General features: G+C 49.2%; 5 protein-coding genes and 1 non-coding gene across 6 annotated transcripts; 3 read left to right on the top strand and 3 right to left on the bottom strand.

The window, feature by feature from the left end:
* Nucleotides 1-2,891: 2,891 nt before the first annotated feature.
* On the top strand, nt 2,892-3,251 carry MGYG_00282 (hypothetical protein; the record flags this gene model as incomplete). The annotated part of the gene is made up of 2 exons (XM_003176144.1): nt 2,892-2,978; nt 3,231-3,251. The coding sequence occupies 2 exons, from the start codon at nt 2,892-2,894 to the stop codon at nt 3,249-3,251; spliced, it is 108 nt and encodes a 35-aa protein (XP_003176192.1).
* Nucleotides 3,252-4,291: 1,040 nt separating this feature from the next.
* Nucleotides 4,292-7,045, top strand: MGYG_00283 (GTPase-activating protein GYP7; the record flags this gene model as incomplete). Its single annotated transcript, XM_003176145.1, has 5 exons — nt 4,292-4,438; nt 4,507-5,872; nt 5,973-6,235; nt 6,289-6,607; nt 6,663-7,045. 5 exons carry the CDS (start codon nt 4,292-4,294, stop codon nt 7,043-7,045), a joined length of 2,478 nt encoding a protein of 825 aa, XP_003176193.1.
* An 815-nt stretch (nt 7,046-7,860) lies between these two features.
* MGYG_00284 (GAS2 domain-containing protein) lies at nt 7,861-11,592 on the bottom strand (the record flags this gene model as incomplete). Its single annotated transcript, XM_003176146.1, has 2 exons — nt 7,861-9,402; nt 9,457-11,592. The coding sequence occupies 2 exons, from the start codon at nt 11,590-11,592 to the stop codon at nt 7,861-7,863; spliced, it is 3,678 nt and encodes a 1,225-aa protein (XP_003176194.1).
* Nucleotides 11,593-12,521: 929 nt separating this feature from the next.
* MGYG_00285 (checkpoint protein hus1) lies at nt 12,522-13,922 on the top strand (the record flags this gene model as incomplete). The annotated part of the gene is made up of 4 exons (XM_003176147.1): nt 12,522-12,564; nt 12,651-12,769; nt 12,890-13,733; nt 13,819-13,922. 4 exons carry the CDS (start codon nt 12,522-12,524, stop codon nt 13,920-13,922), a joined length of 1,110 nt encoding a protein of 369 aa, XP_003176195.1.
* A 462-nt stretch (nt 13,923-14,384) lies between these two features.
* Nucleotides 14,385-19,789, bottom strand: MGYG_00286 (COPII coat assembly protein SEC16; the record flags this gene model as incomplete). The annotated part of the gene is made up of 2 exons (XM_003176148.1): nt 14,385-14,929; nt 14,983-19,789. 2 exons carry the CDS (start codon nt 19,787-19,789, stop codon nt 14,385-14,387), a joined length of 5,352 nt encoding a protein of 1,783 aa, XP_003176196.1.
* Nucleotides 19,790-20,198: 409 nt separating this feature from the next.
* MGYG_10504 lies at nt 20,199-20,315 on the bottom strand. Its single transcript has one exon. It is a non-coding gene; the product is annotated as a tRNA-Ser (tRNA).
* Nucleotides 20,316-20,591: the final 276 nt, after the last annotated feature.

Here is a 20,591-nt window from a genome sequence, read left to right on the forward strand (position 1 = left end):
TTTACTGGAAATGACTAAACCTCTCCTCAACAATGGGAAGCTGCAGAAGACGCTTGCGCAATCATCTTGAGGCTTCGAAAGCGGGATAAGGCGTGGAGAAGAAAGCCATAGACTTCATTGTCACATCGCATATAGACCAATTTCGAAGCTCCAAAAGAAGGAAATGACACGAATACTGGGGAGAAAGCAGAGCAGGTACAACCGGGTATCTGAAAACTAACCTCTTTGCAGCTGAAATGTTTAGGTATCTCTCATAGCCTTCGTTACTTCCGGCCTTCAACCACCACCAATCCCCCAAGAGCATAAATGGCTGCGCGAGATGTTGCGACGAAAAATGGATATCACAGTATCGCAGTAACGAACGCTACCTTTTGATTAATGGCGGATCTGTCAAAGAAATAGGCGCGCGAATCCGTCGAGTTGGGTCGAAGATCCGTCCTTGGAGAAAAGAAAGTCGGGCGTCCAACGAGCGTTAAAGAACGATAATTGTTGGAAATTGGATCCTAAAAGAAAAGATATTATGTTGTTGAGCCGAGCTAGTCAACTGATAAATGCTTGGGACAGGATGGTGGAGCGTACCTGGCAGCCGAGGGTGTATTCATACTACTTATCTAGTTATATGAGTATGAATATTGTTTACCCTGTCGTTTTCCAGTTTTGATAGAGCGACAGAAAGGAGTAGCCGCCACTAAAAAATCTGCTGGCCCTGGCGAACATATGACAAGGGCAAACAAGACAAGGCTCTGATCGATATAGATTGGGGTGTTATGTATGTGTCTGCATGCAGCTACAAGGGCGAGGAGTGATAGAACCGGATCCGTTGGAAGATAAGCCCTCTTCTCCCAAAAACGCACAAGTGCGGCATGTCAGCACCGTGCATATTATGTTCACGGCCGGGGAAACAGGCTGATATATGAATAGGCAATCACATAAGTGCCCGTTTTCGATCATCGTCGCCCGTATTTCTCAGCGAATCTTACGGGTTGGATAGATGGTGTGCAGGGCTGCTGCTGGAGAGACATGTTGCGGCCAAAGAGACTCAGGAAAAAGCAAAGCCGACGCCTCCACTGGGGAGCAGGCGGCGATCAGCCAAAGTGTGTAAGGCCCGTATTGTGCGGGAGCAGCCAGACTCAAATTGGGTCTTATTCTTAGTTTTGCCCCAGGCTGGTGCCCTCAAAACCTCCGCTGGCCTGTGCAAGGGGGCGGGCTATATCACTGCCCTGGTAAGCACCCACCAACTAACTAGTTAACCAGGGAAGCGTTCGGTCTAACCCCCAAGCACCCCGGCGAATCCTGGAGATAACTATTGGATTTTGACATGACTAGCCAAGGATTATTAACTGCACCAAAGTCCCTTTCTGCTCCGTTTGTTATGATAAGAGAAAATGGGCTCCACCATACGGAGTATAGGTAGGGTCTTTCACACAGCTGTTCCCGTAAAACCAGCCCCGCGACTCTTCAAAATCCGTTCCTCGCTGGTGCCTGGAGGACAGAACTCCGTCATCGAGCAGCAAGCCGGACTTATCACCAGTTACCAGAACCTAGTTACTTGGTTGTGTGGATATTGACGCGGTGTTTTACCCCTTAACGCCCTTGTGCTGCAGCACCAGGGCATCTGCAGCAAAAACAGACAAGGAGGCCGACCAGGTTCCAGTGCCCCCAAAAAAGCAGCAGCGGCCGTCGTCTTTTTCTGGTCCCTGTCGAGCTCCAGTGTTTGTATGGAGTGGTGGTCAAGGGGGCTCAGCCTAGCCAGCATCAGGACTGCTCCGTCTATCCGCGAGGACATCCGCCAACCCAGCCACGAAGTTCTATTTTTACAGTCAGCTAGTTAGTCACATGGAGGAACAGAGGCCGCAGCGATGTTTCTCTTTAACTTGCCGTGTCCATTTTTCACGATTGGTGTTCGTTATTTATTTATCGCTGTGGTCGCCGGAGAGATGAGGTGATGGAGGTTGTTGAGTTGTTGTCGTTGTCGTTGTCGTCTCATCTTTTGACTACGCGAGGAATTAACGACAACACCACAAACTCCTCCGTACGCCTAATTAACTACGGCGCACTTCTCTACTCTACCATAAACTAATATAACCCTCTTTGGCGTCGCTTACTTTGATGCGGACGACACTTGTAGGCTTCCCGTCTTACACAGACTATTTATTTATTCGTACTCACTCCGTATAGTCCCTGGTGTCATCGACGAAGCTCGGTTCACGACTCAGGGAGACTGGCCCTCCAAGGCGCATCAACTCCCAGATATCCTTTTCAAATACGAAACATGCTAATTTTTCCCCTTCTAGACTTCATCTCTCGTCCTTATTTCACGCCTTCCAACCTTCTTAGCAGAGATTTACACCCCAAGGACGCCAGTGCCATCTTGCGCGCAGAAGATTTAACCAAATTATACGAGGATTACGCCTCTGGGAACTCAGAATCCGGCTTTCCACATGGACTTCTATTTATATGACTGTCCTTTGCCGTCAGATACGAGAAGATGTACATACATGCACGGAAGAAGCGTATATCAAGGCAGAACGTACTTTTTATATATATTTTACTTCTTTAAGGTCACACAGTGTGTCAACGCAGAGTTGCTGTGAAGCCTCAAGGTGAGGTGACATGTCTTTCCCCAAATGCTGTAGTAGTGACGTCAGTGGGCCCCGTGGAATAGACGACAGAGACTGATACTGTTGATATACTGTGTAACGATATACCTATCTCTTGCGGTAATGTATGCGGAGTACTCCGTGCAAACCGGAGTAACCGTTTGATATTATCAAGAGGCAACAGGTAGCTTCTTAAACTCTCGATTCATCTCATATGCGGCATCAGCAAAGCCTTGACCCGGAATTAAGCTGCAGGATAATCACTTAACTATGTCGATCCCACCCGCCACAATGGGAGTGGTCGAGAAGTATGTTGCCGGCACCTACGGCGTAGCTGCTCTCCATACCGACGAAGTCGGCAAACCCTGGTTACTCGGAGTACGTCAACCAGAATTGCACGAGAAAGCTGTTTGCCCTTTCCGCTAAATAAGCAAGGACAATAACCAATGCAACAATAATAAAATGAAAATGGTTTGCACTAGTTCCATCAGCGCTCATTGGTTATTCATCGTGCTACGCCTCAAGGCCAACCCAACGTCTACCTATGGTTGACACGGTTACCATAAATATCCAGAGGGGGGTAGTGAATCAATCCGGAGCTATCTAGTTGCAAGGCTCACTTGTCGGTAGGAGAGCCCCAACTCGGTCTAGCCTGCGAGATGCCGTTACTGTTATGGACGAATTATTCCGGGTGTCTGGAAGCGCCTTGACTACGGCCTCTTGCCGAGGATGTGGGGAAGAGGGATTAAAACGCCGTTTCTGTTATCCTTTTCTCTCGTCCAAATCGACCATAAACAGTTAGTCACGTAAAATACTCACTGGTCTTAAAATCAAGTCCTGACAGGCAATAACAGAGCCAAATACAGGCCGTTGTTGGCGGGGTTGTTGACTGGAATGAATGATATGGCTGGAACCAAGCACAAATAGGCCGAATTCAAGCACCAAAACTGATATGGGGATATACCTCCGCGTACTGATAGAGAGACATTACAGGATCAGGATGCTCAGCCACCTGGGCTTTTGCGGAGCTGTTCGAACAGGCTTTAACAGCATGATCCGTCATCAAACGCAGAATAATGAGAGAATTTCCCTTGGGGACAATCCATCAAGAACATGCAAGTTCCCGGGTATCACCGAAAGAACTTATTGTAGGACGTTTGCTCATGCCAGGTGGAATGTTCCGAGAGAGGGCCATTTATGCTCCAGCGGCTGACTGAGAGATATGAAAAAGTTGCAAATAGCCAAGAGGAGACTGTATAATCCGTAGATACACATGCGAGCTCTGTATTGTATCCCGGGCATTTGTATGCTCGAGCGAGTTGTAATTTGATATCTGTCCGTGTCTTTTCAAACGAGCAGAACCGTGAAGTTTATATGCAAACAGTGCAACACAGCTGATGTAATATTTAAACTTTTCACGTGACATGCTCAAAGTGAAGCTTGGACCACTGGTTAGCTTGCTTAAGTAGGCAAGAACGACGTCACATGTTTTCTTCTTTCGTCACTTAGTTACGTATTTCATCGTCTTTCGCTTTCAGCTGCGCCAAACGGCAAGTTTTGGTTATTGCTTCTGCCTATTTGCTACTGCGGACCATAGGATAAATAAATACCCAGCTCTGCGTCTCCAAGTCGTTAAGAATGATTGCTGGTTAAGTGTTTCCAAGCTCATCCGGTTAGCCGTTGCAGCAACGATGGCTGCAAACACCACCCCGCCTGCGTCGCCGCCGTCTCCGTCAGCCTCATTCTACGATGTGAGCGACGATGAGGAAGGGGATTATAATACTGTCACCCATACTAGCTCCGGGAAAGGCGTGAGACTACTCTATTCTAAGAGTAAGGTAGGTAACGGACGTGGAGTGAAATCAAATGCATCAAGAGGAGTAAGCTAACTAATCGATTGTCACAGGTCTATGTCCATCCCACTGCATCTTCAAAGGATAATATACCCGGCTTTATTGCCTTGGTTCAGCAAAAGCCTGCTCCGTCTGCACCACACGAGAGTACTTCATCCCCCTCTCTATCTTCAGATAAAGCTGTTGATCCGTCGTCACTCTTACTGTCGTGGGTTCCTGAGGCATCTCTCGGGGATGAGCGCAATGTCTATGTTAAAGTAGATCTATCGGAGGGCAACTCGCCCCCACGGACATCCTATCTGGTCCCTCCACTACCCACTACCATTAGTAGTGCTGGCCCTATCGGATCTTATGCATTTGCAATTCCACTGTCACGGATATACTCGCTTTTGGTTCGGCCTCCCAGCCTAGGATGGTGGTTTGGTAGCGTGGTGATCAACACAAAAGCGGGAGATAGCTTTCCGGCGCTATTCTTTCATGATAGTGAGTGCGAGTCCACCATACTGCAAAAGAAGAAACGGACAAAGGAGAACTTTGACCCCTTTGCCGATGATGGAAGTATGTTCTGGGGTGGTGACGAAGTGCTTCGATGGCTACGGAGATACGCTGATGTTCACCGCTCTGGGGAGGACCCAAGTGCCTACCTTATCAACCCGACTGAGGAAGACAAAACAGCTTTTGGAAAGGCTAAAGACAAGGTAGAAAAATCTAGCGGCCAGCCTGGTTCTAGCAAGCCTCCCAAAGATGCAACAATGGACCCATTCACAAAGGCCCTCAAGGAAACAAGGTGGATGGTTCTTGAGCAGTTTAGCAAAATCACGACTTTCACCCGCAGAACAGCTCAAGATATCGCAGAAAACCCTCGAGTACCTCCGCAAGTAAGACGCCTAATGAGAAACCCAGAAGTCCAAACGTTACAAGACGAGTTTGATAGTGCCAGACTATACCTTGCTCGTTGGGCGATGGGTATTGCAGAACAGAGCGAACGTGAGCGCAATCAACGAATATGGACAGCAAACGATGTCTTGGCTATGGAGAATAGCTCTGTCGGAGAATTCGAAATTCTAGACATGGAAGCCGCCCAGATGAGTATTAGTGACAAGCGGAAAGTAGTCACCTTGGAAGAGTGGAATGGGTGGTTCCATAAGACAACTGGGAAACTCCAAATCACTGCTGGCGAAGCTAAAGAGCGGATTTTCCACGGTGGTCTTGAACCGAATGATGGCGTTCGAAAGGAGGCATGGCTGTTCCTTTTAGGTTTCTATGCCTGGGATAGCAGCGAAGATGAACGAAAAGCAGTCATGAACTCACGACGAGATGAATACATCCGCTTGAAAGGTGCTTGGTGGGAGCGTATGATTGACGGAGCTTCCACACCCAAAGAGCAGGAATGGTTTAGGGAACAGAAAAACAGAATAGGTAGGCTACCTCCACTGACTTTATGGTGCACCAAGTCCAAGTTATTCGTCAAGATTTCAGATGGCTAACTATACGCCATCCCTTGGTGTTTTAAATTCAGAAAAGGATGTTCACCGGACAGATCGCCATATCCCCCTCTTTGCGGGAGAGGACACGCCTCATCCGGACCCGGATTCACCGTTTGCTGAAACGGGAACAAATGTGCATCTTGAACAGATGAAAGATATGTTGCTCACATACAATGAGTATAACACAGAACTCGGATATGTGCAAGGTATGAGCGACCTTCTTAGCCCAATCTATGCAGTGATGCAGGACGATGCGATCGCATTCTGGGGGTTTGTCGGGTTCATGAACCGAATGGTAAGCATCTACCTAAATACTACGTTATTATACAGCCAGCTTATATATATCAGGAGCGAAACTTCCTCCGAGATCAATCTGGGATGCGCCAACAGCTATTGACACTTGACCAACTCCTTCAGCTCATGGATCCAAAGCTTTACCTACACCTCCAGAAGGCTGAGAGCACCAACTTCTTCTTTTTCTTCCGCATGCTTCTAGTATGGTTCAAGAGGGAATTTGAATGGGTCGATTGCCTCAGACTCTGGGAATCGCTATGGACAGATCATTTGTCTAGCAGTTTCCACATCTTCGTCGCTTTGGCTATACTAGAGAAGCACCGTGATGTCATCATGGCACACCTTCATCACTTCGATGAAGTCTTGAAATATGGTATGTGCTTTCCTTACTCACGTTATTACAAAACTTTTAGCTAAACCATCAATAGTTAACGAACTTTCAAATACAATCGACTTGATACCAACACTGAGTAGAGCCGAGGCCCTATTCCACCGTTTCGAGAAGAAGGTTGAAGCTATTGACAAGAAGTATAACTTCCCTCAAGCACCTGTTCGCCAGCGAACAACACGTCCTACATCTCAGGCCAATACCACTGCCTCACCCCCTGCAGATAGTGCTGCAAAAGCAACCGGAGCTAGCCCGTCAGCTAGTAGAGGAACAAGACCCTCCAACAAGCCTGATTCCAATGCTGACTCTGAGGCTACTTCTTCTCAAATAATAACCCCTCTTCTTCGTAAACTCCTAAGCCGGGAGGTGGAAGTCATGGATGCCAAAGAGGTTCGGCAACATAGTCGTCCTGGGGCAAAATAATTGTTGCTAAGCGTTTGTATGGAAGCCACTCTCGGCATTACACCTCTGGATGGGCGTTTTTACGAGTTTCCTTATTGTATCATCTCAATGGTATATTGCACTTAATACTTAGTATATTACGGGTATCTAGGAGTTTTAGGTGAGATGATAAGGACTTGGGACATCTTAACATTTACTGCATCGCATACGTTATTCTGTGGATAATAATTCCGTTATAGGCGTTCGGGGCCTTTGGATTGCCGTGAAATTTAATACTCAGTTATCACCGTGGACACGGAACATGCACTTACGTATATTACGTTCGTAGTAGACACTCAGACAATATGATGGATCATAATTCCGATTAGAAGGACTAGTTGACTTGAGATAGTAGGGGTATATGTTAAGAAGAATATTGCAATGCTAGAGGCATTGGATCAATACTTACAGAAACGAATCGCCAAAGCAGAGAGATGTTGAAATAACATAAGACCGAGGATAACCAAAACAACGACGAAAAAAAAGGACAGCAAAGAAAAGAGGAAAAAAGGAAAGGAAAAAGAAAAGACCAAGGTAAAAGAACGTGGTGCTAGAGATTAAAAGAGAGTAGTCATAGCGTTAGATGTAAGAAAAGGAAATCGAGACGGAAGATGGAAATGGATATCTTGAATAACGCCGGTCCAAAAAAAGTCCAGTCACTTACTTACTTACTCACAACATGCGGCCCAAGATGGAAATGGAAATAAGAATCAAAATGGAATGAAAATCGATGGTGATAAAGAGCGGATATTTGAAGCGATTGACAGGAAGGGGAAAAGGTCAACGATCATGTTGAATTATTCCTTTTCTTTCCCTACTCGACGTAAAAAGACTCGTTTATTTAGTGATACCCCTCCTATATCACTTGCGCTTCGGAGCTTGTTCTCGCCCCGGACTTTGTTCATTGCAATGTTGCTTGTCGGGCTTTGCTCGTTAAGAGTTGCACTGGGCATGCGTCGAAGGACGCTAGAGCTGCTACGGATAGCGGTCATTGATCGCTGAGCTCTAAGAGTAGATGAGCTTCTTCGTGCCTGGCCCATGACATCTTCGACCCAGGCTTCGCTCTCCGGGCTAATGGTATGTTGTTTAGATCGAGGTTTGGGGCCTGCTAAACCAAGTGGTGTCGAATGGGCGGCACCGGTGATTGTGGAAAAAGAACGACGGGATGGAGTGGCGCTGAATGAGTGATCTCCGACAACCGAGGTGCTCATAGAAGTTGCGGAAGATAGTGATGGGCGACGTTGCGAGGATAGAACGGAAGAGTTTCCCGGACTAACACCCTCCTCAGATAGTCTCTGGATGTTGGCAGCGGTGAGGTTTGGTAACAGATCTGCACCGGAGCCGGTTGCACGTCTTGCTCTGCGGATTGCTAGCGAGGAACCGGGGCGAGTATCCATAGCAGATCCAGGTCGTGATGGAGGTATGGGTGTGGTTCGACCGTTGGTAGGAGTAGGAGTTGGTGCGCGGGGATGTTGGCTAACAACAGGAATTCCCTGTACTTCGAATCGCCCGTCGATTATGCCTCGTCTTCCGTGATGCATGGCGTACTCGCGAAGATACTCACCTAGATCTGCCCAGCCACCGCCAACACGTACCATTACCCTCTCTCCAGTCTCGCCAACTATTCGTACAAACAGTTTGACCGGAGCTGCTTTGCCGCCTCTATGAAGATGATATAGCCGTACTTCATCTGGGCCAGGGTTATTGCGACGTCTAGGGCGAGGTGCTGGTGTAAGAGTAAGTGAAGGGGTAGGTGTGCTAGAGCGAGAAAGCGTTGGAGAAGGAGGATGAGTACGGCCTGAGTTTGTGGGCACGCGCAGATTATCCGGCCCAGGGCGTTCGTTGGAGTCATCGCCAACGGTAGACTTCATACGGATTTTGGGAATGGTGTCCAATATGGAATGTACCCTATCGTCGAATTCATCAAGTGGAATTTTTACAGGGGTTTTGGTCCCGGAGTGGGTTCTTGGTTTGAGCGGAGGAGGTATCAATTCTAAAGATTCGGCATCAGGGAATGTGTTCTCTGCTTCTGGAGACGAGGAGCGAACGAATGGACTCAACCTGGAAGGAAGATTGAGAGGTTTGAGGGGAGTGGATGAAATGTTTGTATCAGGAGAGCCTGTAGAGAGTGATGACTTCTCAAGATATAATGGTTCAGAACTTGCACTGCGGCGCAAATTTGATAGTCTCGAAAAATTTGATAGCCGGCGAAGGCTAAGTTGTTCCTGTAAACGAGGGGAGGAAGAAATGCTGGCGGATGAAACAGATCTCCGCAATTCAGACCTTGTTGAAGTACCTGGAGTCAAGCTATTTCGTCGATCAAAGACAGAATCTCCAAGCTGCAAAAAAGTTAGTAACTTATAGTTTTGTTAAATGGAAGCTCTCCAACGTACCTGTCCCTTTGGTGACATATCAACTGACTCGATGGATCTTGTACCTATCTGGGACCGGGAGTTCGGGTGATAGACCCCATCCTGCCCATACAAGACAGCAGACTCGTCATTGATATAACGAGCCAGCGGTAAGCTCATAGTTCTGCCAAATGATCGGAGAGAAGGTGGTGTCTGAATGTCAGGAGAGGAAGACGCGCTGCTGGTAAAGCGAGATGCGGAGTTCTTTGCTGCTTCTGGGGTATGGTGTATTACCGAACCACTGGAGCTGAGGCCAGGAGACGATGATATCTGGGCCGGAGTTGTCGGAGATCTTAGGGGTGGGACAGTGTTGAGATCTAAACTCTCCTTGTCAGGGATGAAAGTAGAAGCATCAGGGGAGCCAGCCGGGTCAGCCACATCATTCTGTTTAATGGTTGCGTCTGAGCCGGACGGAATTAACTGGAGTCTGGATGGAACGTTGCTCTCGCGTTTACTAGACCTTTTACGCATATTGGCCAAGGGCGTGAGGGGAGCTGGAGAATTATCGGGCGACACGTCACTGCGACTGTCCGAACATGGACTATCAATATCGTTGAAATCAAGACGGGAGACAGGTCTAGCCATGGGGTCTTCGCTACGAGTACCATCATATACTGACGGGTGGGGGCCACTTGGAGATTCAAAATTGGGGATGTCATAGTCTTGAAGATTTTTGGTAATAGCAGCAGCTCGGACATCCCTTGGAGTCGAACTAGGAGTATTTCCAAGCCTTTTAATGGGATCTTGCGACCTAGAGGGCGTATTGTCGGGGGTATATCCTTCTGACGAGGGGGTAGTAAAAGGCGTGGATGTCCGTGATTCAGCTGTTTGGTTTTCCTTGATAGCAGGTAGCAATGGCTGCGGTGTCAAAGGCGTGAATTGAAGACTGGACGTTGTGCTAGGGGAGGCGGTATGGTGTTCGACCGTTGCCTCAGTTACATCATGGTAAGGAGGGCTCTTTTGTTGTTGGGCGTGCGAGGCATCTCGTGCCGATTCCTTTGAAGCCTTTTGTGCCAAGTACTCGTCAAGTTCGCGTTGATATAGACATCTCAGCTCATTCTGAACTGCTCTTCTTTCTGCCTCAAATGCCCAGGTAGCAAACCTTGATTCGATAGCTTCCATGTCGTCGATCCAGCTATCTGGTAGGGAATCCTCCCTCCCTTCAAGGATATCGAGCATGCTATCTATCCGGCGGCCGAGAGATGAGACCATGGCCCGTAGCTCTCTCCAGCTAGATCTGAATGATTCTCTGGAGAACGAGGGATCATCAAGTTTAGGGAGCAGGCCATTTTGCAGGCGGTTAAGCGCATTATCAATGGCCCGTTTGGTCTCCTGAAGGCCCAATAGTAACCCTGGAACATGATTAAGAACAAGCAGTCGAGCATGCCAGTTGCTAAGCAGATTGTTTAATCTGGATAGCACAGGTAGAGCTCGTAGAATAGTAGCAGTTATGACCGCGGTAAAGTCGCTCATCTTCAAATAGCTAGCTAGACTTGAGCTTGTGGATATGTTGCTGGCAGAAGAAAGCGGACGGGACCGTGAAGGAATATGAGCTGTGAGAACATGCTCCTTCAGTTCTTCCACGTCCAGAGCTTCCATGCCATCTTTTATTTCCTTGATCCGGTTCTGATATAATTTCAAGATGCTCGCGGGCAAGCTTCCAAAGTGGATTTCTCGCTCAGACTCCCCAGCTTTAGCCTGGTCAGAGTCCTTTCCGGAGCTCTCCACGAGCTCTTTCGGCGGAAGAAAACCGTTCCTTGTATCTGGATTGTGAGCAGCATCCGGCCAGAGCCAGGAGAGTACTTCAGTATGCCATTCATTGAGTTTCTGGGCGGCTACGGCGGCCCTTATGCCGAAGGCACGATCCACGGTTGAGACATCAGATATGCTTTTGGCCAAAAGGCTATGCGGAGTATTTTTGTTTATCGGGATAACGTCGGTTGCGGAGAGGACTTGCAGCGTCGTCTCTGGAGAAAGGTCGGAGAGTAGAGGATCGAGCTGGTGAGAGAGGAAGTGGGCTCGCCGTTCCGGGGAGCGTGAAGACGAGCGCGGAGATCGCGAATGACGCGGAGGGAGACGGACAGCCGGGTCCAGAGACTTGAACGGGGATTTCGCCATGTCTGATATTGGTCCAGGAGCATCGCCGGGAGCCCCCAGGTGCTATCTATGGCTCTTGGTGGTCGTAGGCGCTCTCTTTCTTTTTCTCTCTCTCTCCCTTGATCTGCTTAAACGGCGCCTAGAGATGTCGACATGGCTTATGAGAACGAGTAATCCGCGCCGGTAACGAGCAAAGAGCGACAGTATATAGTCATACCAGGTGAAATCGTCCGTTTCAGATTGAGATTTCAGACAGCGAGGAGAAACAGGTGCTGGATATCTGCCATCGCAGTTGGAGGTGTTGGAGGTCCGTCAAGCATTGCCTCTCTTCGCCGGCCACCTTTCTGTCTTTCGCTGGAAGAAGCCTGCAGAAAGCGAATGCGCTGTCACAATAGAGCACCCCAGCAGCCTAAGCCATAAAGACGGTCATTCGCAGGCTGCTTTGTTTTTTGCTTCTTCCGCCTCTTCTTTGGTCGTGGTTTGGGTGTTTGTTTGGCCGTCGTGGAGAAGGAAGAAAAGCTGAGGTTGAGATGGATCTTTTTTTCCTATTTTATTTTCCTGTGGCTGCAAACCCGAAAAAGGAAAAAACAACATCAAGCCACAGCTTCAGCTACGAGCAGGCTAGTTGGCAGATATTTATACGCCTTTACGACCTGATCTACGGCTCCGTCGTCGTCGTCTTCCTTGAAAAGAGCGAGCGAGATACAGCCTGAGACAAGCATCTGGTGCTTTTTGTAACCGGCTTTGTCCTGGAGCTAGGCGGACCAGTTTGATACTCCTTGTTTCACACCCGCGGCGGGCGGCACAGCAGGGGGAGGAATCAGATAGTTACCAGAGGCGATTTACTCTGTACGAAGGGACGAGAGAGAGAGAGAGACGGAAAGCAGAAGAGAAGGGCGGCCTCTGCATGTCTCTTGCTACCGCTCACGCCGGACGATGAAGCGGACAAGATGCGTTTCAAAAGCCAGCTCACGAACGTAGCGACGTTCTCCAGTCAGTAGCAGCAAAATCTGACCCATAAGTTACCTGTTTTCCTACGCGTCAGCTTTGCAGACTATTTGACTAATCCTTGCTGCTAGAATTCACGGCCTCCCTCTCGTCACTTGGCAAGATCTGCTGGGTGAGGCTGGAGGATGAGGTCGTTCGATTCTCCGTAGTCCCAGACCAGGGGACGCAGGTCTGGGCCCAGCTCCCAATTGTATGTATATACAGATATATAGATATGCTCCGTATATATATATATCTGGACATGGGCCATGAAGAGGGCCATGGTAAGTTGATCTGGTTGAAGTTGGCCATGGGCTAAGAGACGGAGTAGCACACTGTTTTCGACTCATATTCGTTTTCTTCGGTTGCAAAGGTCATAAACCTGGAGGTTCCAATAGGTGCCTTGCATCGTGCGCTAAAGTCAGCCACCGGCGCTACCTCTGCACAACTACGATTGACCAAGAAGGGGAACCAGCCTCAACTCGCCCTGACTGTGGTCACCTCGTCCTGGACATCAGGGAAGGGTGCGTCTACCGCAGATGAGGCCGTAAGGGGCAGCGGCTCCCGCCCGGCAGACTCTCAGTCCCTTGAAAACGGCGGCGCCTTGACCGGAATACCCGCCGCAGAGCTGCTGCAAGACGGTCCCCGGGAACGTGAAACGATTGTCACACAGGAAATACCCATCCGCGTTCTTCACCCCTCCACGGTCGAAGGCCTGCACGAACCACGTTGCCGTGACCCGGATGTACACATCATTCTTCCCAGTCTCATCCAGCTCAAAAGCATATCTGAACGTTTCACAAAGCTTGCCACTGATGCCGCATCCAGCAAAGCAGGGAATGTCGGTGCTGGCGGTGGCAACGGCAATGGACCTGCTCTAGCGGGCGGGAGTTATAGCAGCGGGCCTAAGTTGGAACTTAGTGCCAACATGCACGGTTCACTGAAATTGGCCATTGCTACTGATGCTCTTCGCATTTCAAGTGTATGGACGGACTTGGTGAACCCTCCCCTTGACCCGGCGGATATGACCCAAAATGAGATCGCCCAGCTTCCCAGTGAGCGGATGAGAGCTCGGGGTGCAGACGGTGAGGAAGGATGGGCAAAAGTAAGAATTGACGGTAAAGACTGGGGCCGGGTATTGAGCGTTGGTAGATTGAGCCCCAAAGTTGTTGCCTGTAAGTATCTGTCAACTACCCTTTTACGTCTCTATTTTTTCTTCATATTCGTTTGTCCTTCTTTTCTCCCATGCTGATTCTGTAGGTTTCATCCATGAGACGGCACTGATCCTCTATGTTTACCTCCCGGGAGGCATAGGTGGAGAGGACTCTTGCCTAACATATTATATCAACTCGTACACCAGCTAGGTAGAAACGGACACTCTGCCAGAATGTTGATTATTCAGCGGAAGGGATTAGTGATATATTACGAATAATAATGATATAAAGTACAGTTAACCAAAAGGAAAGCCAGAAATTATACATGCAAAGACACGGAAGTAGCCGCAATCAAAATTTTATAGTTGCTCAGGGGATATGTGGGATTAAAACGGGTATTTTGAGGAAGTCAGAAAGCCATCTTTGAGGACAAAGCCAGCGTCGAGAAAAGAAATTAATGATCAAAGGGGAAAAAACAAAAGGCAGAAAGAACAATTAGCAAAACTGACTCCAGGTCGAGGGATATAAATTGAGGCTGACAAGTGTCAGTAGCAAAAGAAAATAATGCTGCGGTGGTGGTTGGTAGTGGTTGGTGGAAAGAAAGTATGTATAACGGCCTGATGAAGGCTCATATGGTAATTTGTCACTGTTTAGGCAGAGTCGAAAGGCATCTCAAGAATTTGCCATAACATCAACATATCGACCTTTCTTACGCCCCTTCAGGGTACCTCCCTTTTTGGTGGATGGTGCTGCAAGTAAATCATCAATGGAACTTGCATGGCTCAGGGCAGTTCCAGGTCTTGAAGATGGAGTCAAAGGTGGAGTACCTCCGGGAAGAGGAACTCCCAGCGATGACGATGGAGGGGCAGAGCCATATGGTGAATTGGGACCACCCTGAGCTGAAAATTGTCTAGCCAATGGAATGGGGACTGCGTCAGGTGCGCTGGCGATAGACGCTGAGGTCGGCGGGCGTTGTTCAGCACTGGCAGACCGGCTGCCCGCAGCTGAGCCCTTTGGTGGAGGTGGTAAGGCAGAGGTGGAGGACGTGGCACTGTTCGGGTCCTTCTTGTTAACCCACCGCTTAAGGTCCTCGTCAAAGTAAAAAGAGCTCTGTTCTCCTAACTTGGCTCGGATAGGGCCGCCAGAAGCGCTTGGCTCTCGCTTCCCAAACCAGCCAGTAAACCAGCCCTTCTTTGCATCCGACGGTGGACGTTTGGCTAGAACACAAATTAGTTGCTGTGCATAATGATATAATATTACTAAAACTTACCATCTTCTTCGGCAGCTTTCCTAACAAGCTCGGCTGCTTCTCGATCTCTGCGTCCCCTATCCGTTTCTACTCCATTTGTGGCTGCGGCGGCTCCTTTGCCAATATAATGATCATCACCATCATCGTCCATAAAGCTCTTCTTTGGTTTGAGCTTCCTCTCCTCAGCCTCTTCACTATCTGGGGACTCAGGTTCATCGGCAGGTGGTTCGTAAGACGGTGGTTCATAAGATGGGGGTTGGTATCCGCCATCAGATGGAGGTTCGTATCCTCCCTGGGAACCTTGCGTGGGAAGAGAGTAGGTAGAATTAGTGGGTTGATAGGCTGGCTGGAATGAACTGGGTCCAGGAGCCGACATGCCTAGCCCAGGAGCTTGCTCCGAGGTCGTGCTTGGAGCCAAAGACGAGCTAGCTTCCTCAACAGGGGCAAGGGGCGAGTGGGCGGGTAATGGCGTGGAGTGTGAAGTAGCTTGAGGAGCCGCCACAGACGGAGTGTAAGGATTGCCAGCTGTGAGTGGGGTGTAATTACTCTCATACCCCGTAGAAGGGTCTTGGGAATGTCGCCTCTGTGAGTATGACCGAGCAGCTGCGCCTTGCGAGGGAGAGCGCTGTGAGTCTAGAGAGCGACGGCCACGAAGCTGATCCGGAGATGAAAATTGCGCGTATTGATTGTTGGGCGCATACCGAGAGTTCGAGGTAGGAATAGGGACTGGTTGCTGTTGGTGTGTAGGGAAATATGAACCGAACGATTCAGGTCCTCCGGGTGAATGACCGATTGGTGGTGTCCCAACAATGTTTGCAAATGGGCCCTGGTCTTCATGAGTCTTAGACGGATCAGTAGAATCAGGGCTAGAGTCGTCACCAGCAACGAAGCTATTGAATTTAGCCCACATTGAGCCAGAAACCTTCTCCATGCTGGGTTTCGACATCCAAGACGACGCTGAATCACCGGGTGATTGGCGGAGACGATTTGAAAGCTCTTCCAACTCAATGAAGAATCGTTGGTTATAGTGTGGCGAGAGTTTGGTTGCTGTTTTCAGGAGAGCGCCAATTGCTTCGCAATACTGCTGGGCCTCGGATCTGTGGCCTGTCTCAGCGAGAGTCTTCGCATGTTGAAGCTTGAAAGCCTGCAAGTGAGGTATGACATGTGATGGCGTAGCTGTCAAGACAGAAGTAGCGAATTCGTATACCTCAGTGAGCAAACATGTAGTGGAGTCAGTCATATAGGTGAATGGATATCGTTTGTGGTCAGCTCCAATGAGGGCGATATAAGCATTTGGGTCCTGAACGCTTCCAAATATGGGGTTGGTGCTAGATCTAGCAACCAGGAAGCAAATATGGGCGGCCTCTACTCTTCCATAAGACGAAAGCAACCTGCCCAGTGCTAATATAGCCTGGTCATCTTGGGCACTAGGATTGCTCAAAATCAAACTCAAGGTCTCTTGCCATTTGTTGAGCCCATCAAGCGCGTTTCCAGTGGGACCCTGGCCGGTACGGGTATTGACCATCTGCAAACCAGCTCGTGCAGATAGAGGGACTAGTTCATCGGCACTCTCCTCGAAGTTACCGGCCAATACCTCATAAAGCGCAGCAAGGGATTGAGTATTTTCACCCACGGATCGTACTTCACGACGAATGAACTCCTGAACAACCTGCTTCCAAACAGATGGATTTAACGTTGAAGAGAGTAGCATGGCATGACCCCATAGTCGATGATCAACAGCATCCCATACAGCCTTTTCACGTTCACCGAGGAGCAAGTTATGCTGGATTGCGTTTAGGCTAACATTGCCTGGCTCTTCCTTGCCATAGAGTGCATTGGTTGAACCCAAGGTAGCTGCTCCTTGATCATCCTGTTGGGTGATTGGTGACAGAATGCTACGGAGACTCTTATCTGCCTCCGGAACCCCTCGAAGGACGCCGTCGTGCTCAACGAGCGTCTTAAGAACCTTCCAGAGCATGATTTTTTCTACCTTCGTCTGGTATTCTCCCTGAGTGAGGCTGACGAGACCTTGCGGGTCCTCATGTTCGAAACTAGAAATCATGCTTGATAACCAAGTAATAACCTCTTTCTTTTTGGATTTAGACTTTAGTGGGCCAGGGAATTTAGAGGGCATCACAGCCTCGGGAATGGCCTCGTTGAAAGAGCGCAATTTGATTTCACCTGGAACGGGTTTCATACGGGGTGCGGGCTGCCCGGTTGAGTATAGAGGAACACGCTTTGGAAACGAAGTAATTAAAGATCCGCCGAAGCCAAACTTAATAATCGGAGCGCCTTTCCAACGTTCTAGCTGATCAAGGCTGTGGTTGTCAGCTGGAGGAATGAAATCAATACTAGGTGCCGGATGTGAATCGGTCGTCATAGCGCGGGCAAGGGGGAAGTGAGAAGCCGGAGCAGGGCCACTGGGAGCATGAGCAGATGCAGGCCTTTGGGAATTATCCTGTAGTACAGATGGGTGCCCCTGACTGTAAACTCGCCTCCCAGGGGACTGAGTTTGTGATCTGCGCGGCGGAGACATTCGTACAGGAGCAGAAGGCGGTGGCATGCTAGACGGTGGAGACGATATAGCATTTGCGATTGGAGCATAATTCCGTTGCCCAAAGTCATTGTGGGCAGTTGGAGGAGACAGATGCTGAGATGACTCCTGGTTACCAAAAGAACCTTCACGGGGAGTTTCTGGATAAACCTGAGGCCTAACGTGGCTAGAATCATGTTGTGCCAGCGGGCTCGAAGTTCTTGGCTGGAAAGGTAGTGTAACTCCCGGATGATTTGGCATGTATGTGTGGTTGGGTGCACTGCTCGAAAGAGGAGCTGGAGAGTAACGCCCAGATACTGCAGGCTTCCCGGTGGGCCTGGAAGAGTATTGTGTTGCTGACTTCGGTGCAACTGGTCCAGCAGGAGCTGGGACGTTTGCGTAAGGATCCATTCTTGGAGGTGCCTGCAATCCATACTGCCCCTGAGGCTGAGGTTCATTATGCTGCGAAGGCGCGGGGCCCGCCTGCCGACTAGTTTCCGCAGGCGGAGGAGCATATCTTCCTCTTGTCGATGGCCTTGACCGTGAAGTTATTGGAAGCTCCTCGAAAAAGTTATTAGGAGCCGCTGGTCGCTGAGCTTGAGGCTGAGGCTGAGGCTGAGGTGCATAAGGGTTGGTTGGTGTCGGTGCCGGTGCTGCGCTATATGAGCTAGAAGGCCGGGAATCTGGGGTTGATTGAAATGGCTGGCTGATATTAGACGCAGACCGTGGAGCGATTCGACGCTTTGGCTGTAAATCATCGGGCAGATCATAAGGAGATTTGTATCCAGCCTTTGGTTGGTTTGAGAAACTCTCCGCAGACCCGGCGACCGGGCTAATGGGTTGCGCATGTTCTCCATAGAGAGCAGGAGCTATGCCCTCCATCATTGACGAAGATGATGGCTGGTGGGGAGCGTACGGATTGATTGGGGTTAGTGCAGGACGAGCTTGAGGTAATTGTGTCGAAATGCCGGGCGTATAGCGTTGGGATGGGACTGGAGCTGGTGATGTTTCATTTTCCTGCGGGGCTGCATTATCATTATCGAGTAGGTCGTCATCAAGGAGCTCATCATCAAGTAAATCATCATCAAGAGCTGCTTTCCAACGCTCTGCAAGCTCGTTTTCATCTAATGTTTCAGCAGGGGTTACATCAGCGTTGGAAGCCTGATGTCCATCCATAACTTCTGAGGTAGGATGCTGCTCGTCAGAGGACTGGCGCGGCTCGATAGGAGACTCGTCTCCCCGAAATGCATCATCTATTCTTAGTGAGTCTAGCACTTGTGAAGTCTGTTTCCGGTGAAGTGTTGGTGGTGTATCTGACGGCTGTGCATTATCCGACAAGTTTGAGCTAAAAAAGCCCGCTTCATCCGTAGCCATATCCTGGCCAAAAACCGAGTCAAGGGCATTTTGTTTTTTAGGCCGTGAAATTTGTTCCTCATCGTCCTGGTCACCGTTTTCAACCAGCGGCAGTCCTTCCTCGAACCTCGACTCCGCAAACTCAGGTGGGATATAGATTGGCTTGGTCTGGGTGCTGACCTGATCGAAAAAGTCTTCACCTTCAGCCTCGTTATCGATATCGTCATTCCAGGATGATGTAACATGGTTGTTCTCCAAATTAGCAGTTGATTCTGCGAGAGGACCATGGGAAATGTAGCTATTTGTATCGTGCTGCGATTCGGTGGAACTGTTAACTGGAGGTGCAGCTGTCGTGGTCTGGGCCTGTTCGTTGGTCGAATCAACAACAGGAAACGAATTGGTCCTTGAGACAATATCATCTCGTGAAAGTAAGTCGGCGGTATTAGACCTGGAAAGCACACTTGGCTGCTCCTCAGACGGTTGAGCTGCCGATTGTTCCTCGGTCTGTGTTGAGTCGCTATTGTCAGCTAAAGTTGCATCTTCCACCGTCAGTGTGACCTCCGGGACATTTTGTTGAGAGTTTTGTGACAATGTGGGCTCGACAACATCTTCAGTATCATCAGCAGTCACAGGAGCAGCTTCCGGTGCATCCTGCTCAGATGCTTGAGGGGGATTTGACTCTAGGAGGGTCAAGAATTCCGAGTTTTCTAGGTCGGTGGTAGCATCACCGAGTCCGGGAACACCCGACGGCTGATCGAGGGATGTCTCGGTAGCCTGTGGCACCTCCTGGGACTCGAATGGTAGAAGGATATCAGATGGATCTGAATCGGCAGGGACTTTAGATGGTATGGGTTCCGCTGGAGCGGAGCATTCCTGTGAGTCCGGGAGAGCGGCAGCAACGTCTGGCTCGGCAGACGGCTTGATAGATGAGTCGTCCGACATTTTTTATGAATCAACCTGCGCAGCATCCGGTCAGCATCGCGTTCTTTTGTTTGTTCAAAGGGGGACGCCATCCCGCATACTATACTGTTCAGTGAAGAAGAAACAACAAAAAACGAAACCAAAACCTGAAACAAACAACGCTGAATTCAAATGCAAATGCCAACCATGGCGGCCAGGACTCAGTCCTAAGAATGTACGCTTCTAGCAACGGAAGAAAAGGTAATGATGCCGTGAAGAAGATGTCGTCGACGTTGAAAAAAGCGTCCAAAAAACTGGCCAGCTTTCCTTTTTCGGGCCTTGCACGGACGCGCGACGGCAAAAGATCGGGCCGGTACCTAGCTTAGTCACTCAAAGCTTATTATGTCAACTAGAAAATAAAAAAAGGAGGCTCAAAGAGCAAAAAGAAAATCGACACCGGTGTGATTCGAACACACGCTCCCGAAGGAATTTGCTAATCTCCATACAAAGATGGTTACGAAAAACGTAACGTTCGAGGCAAACGCGTTAACCACTCCGCCACAGTGCCTTTCTAGTGGAGCGAGAGGCGGCTTGCTATACATAGACTCAGGTCTGAGCTAGCGTAGCATCTTATCTCTATCCTACGCCATTTCCCACCTGTGGTCATCATGCCATTCATTTACCTAGAAACATTCAAATAGAGGTTAATTAACGCTTAGCTATTGCTTTAAAACTTGCACGAGTTTCAAGGTGCAAGACTAGTTACAAAGTCGAGTAGTCGTTGGGGAAACCGACTTCTGACTCGATTCAATATTCAGAACCCAACCAACCCCTTTTGGGTAAA

Source organism: Nannizzia gypsea, genomic scaffold, assembly GCF_000150975.2.
Source record: "Nannizzia gypsea CBS 118893 supercont1.1 genomic scaffold, whole genome shotgun sequence".
In the NCBI taxonomy this organism is placed as follows: domain Eukaryota; kingdom Fungi; phylum Ascomycota; class Eurotiomycetes; order Onygenales; family Arthrodermataceae; genus Nannizzia; species Nannizzia gypsea.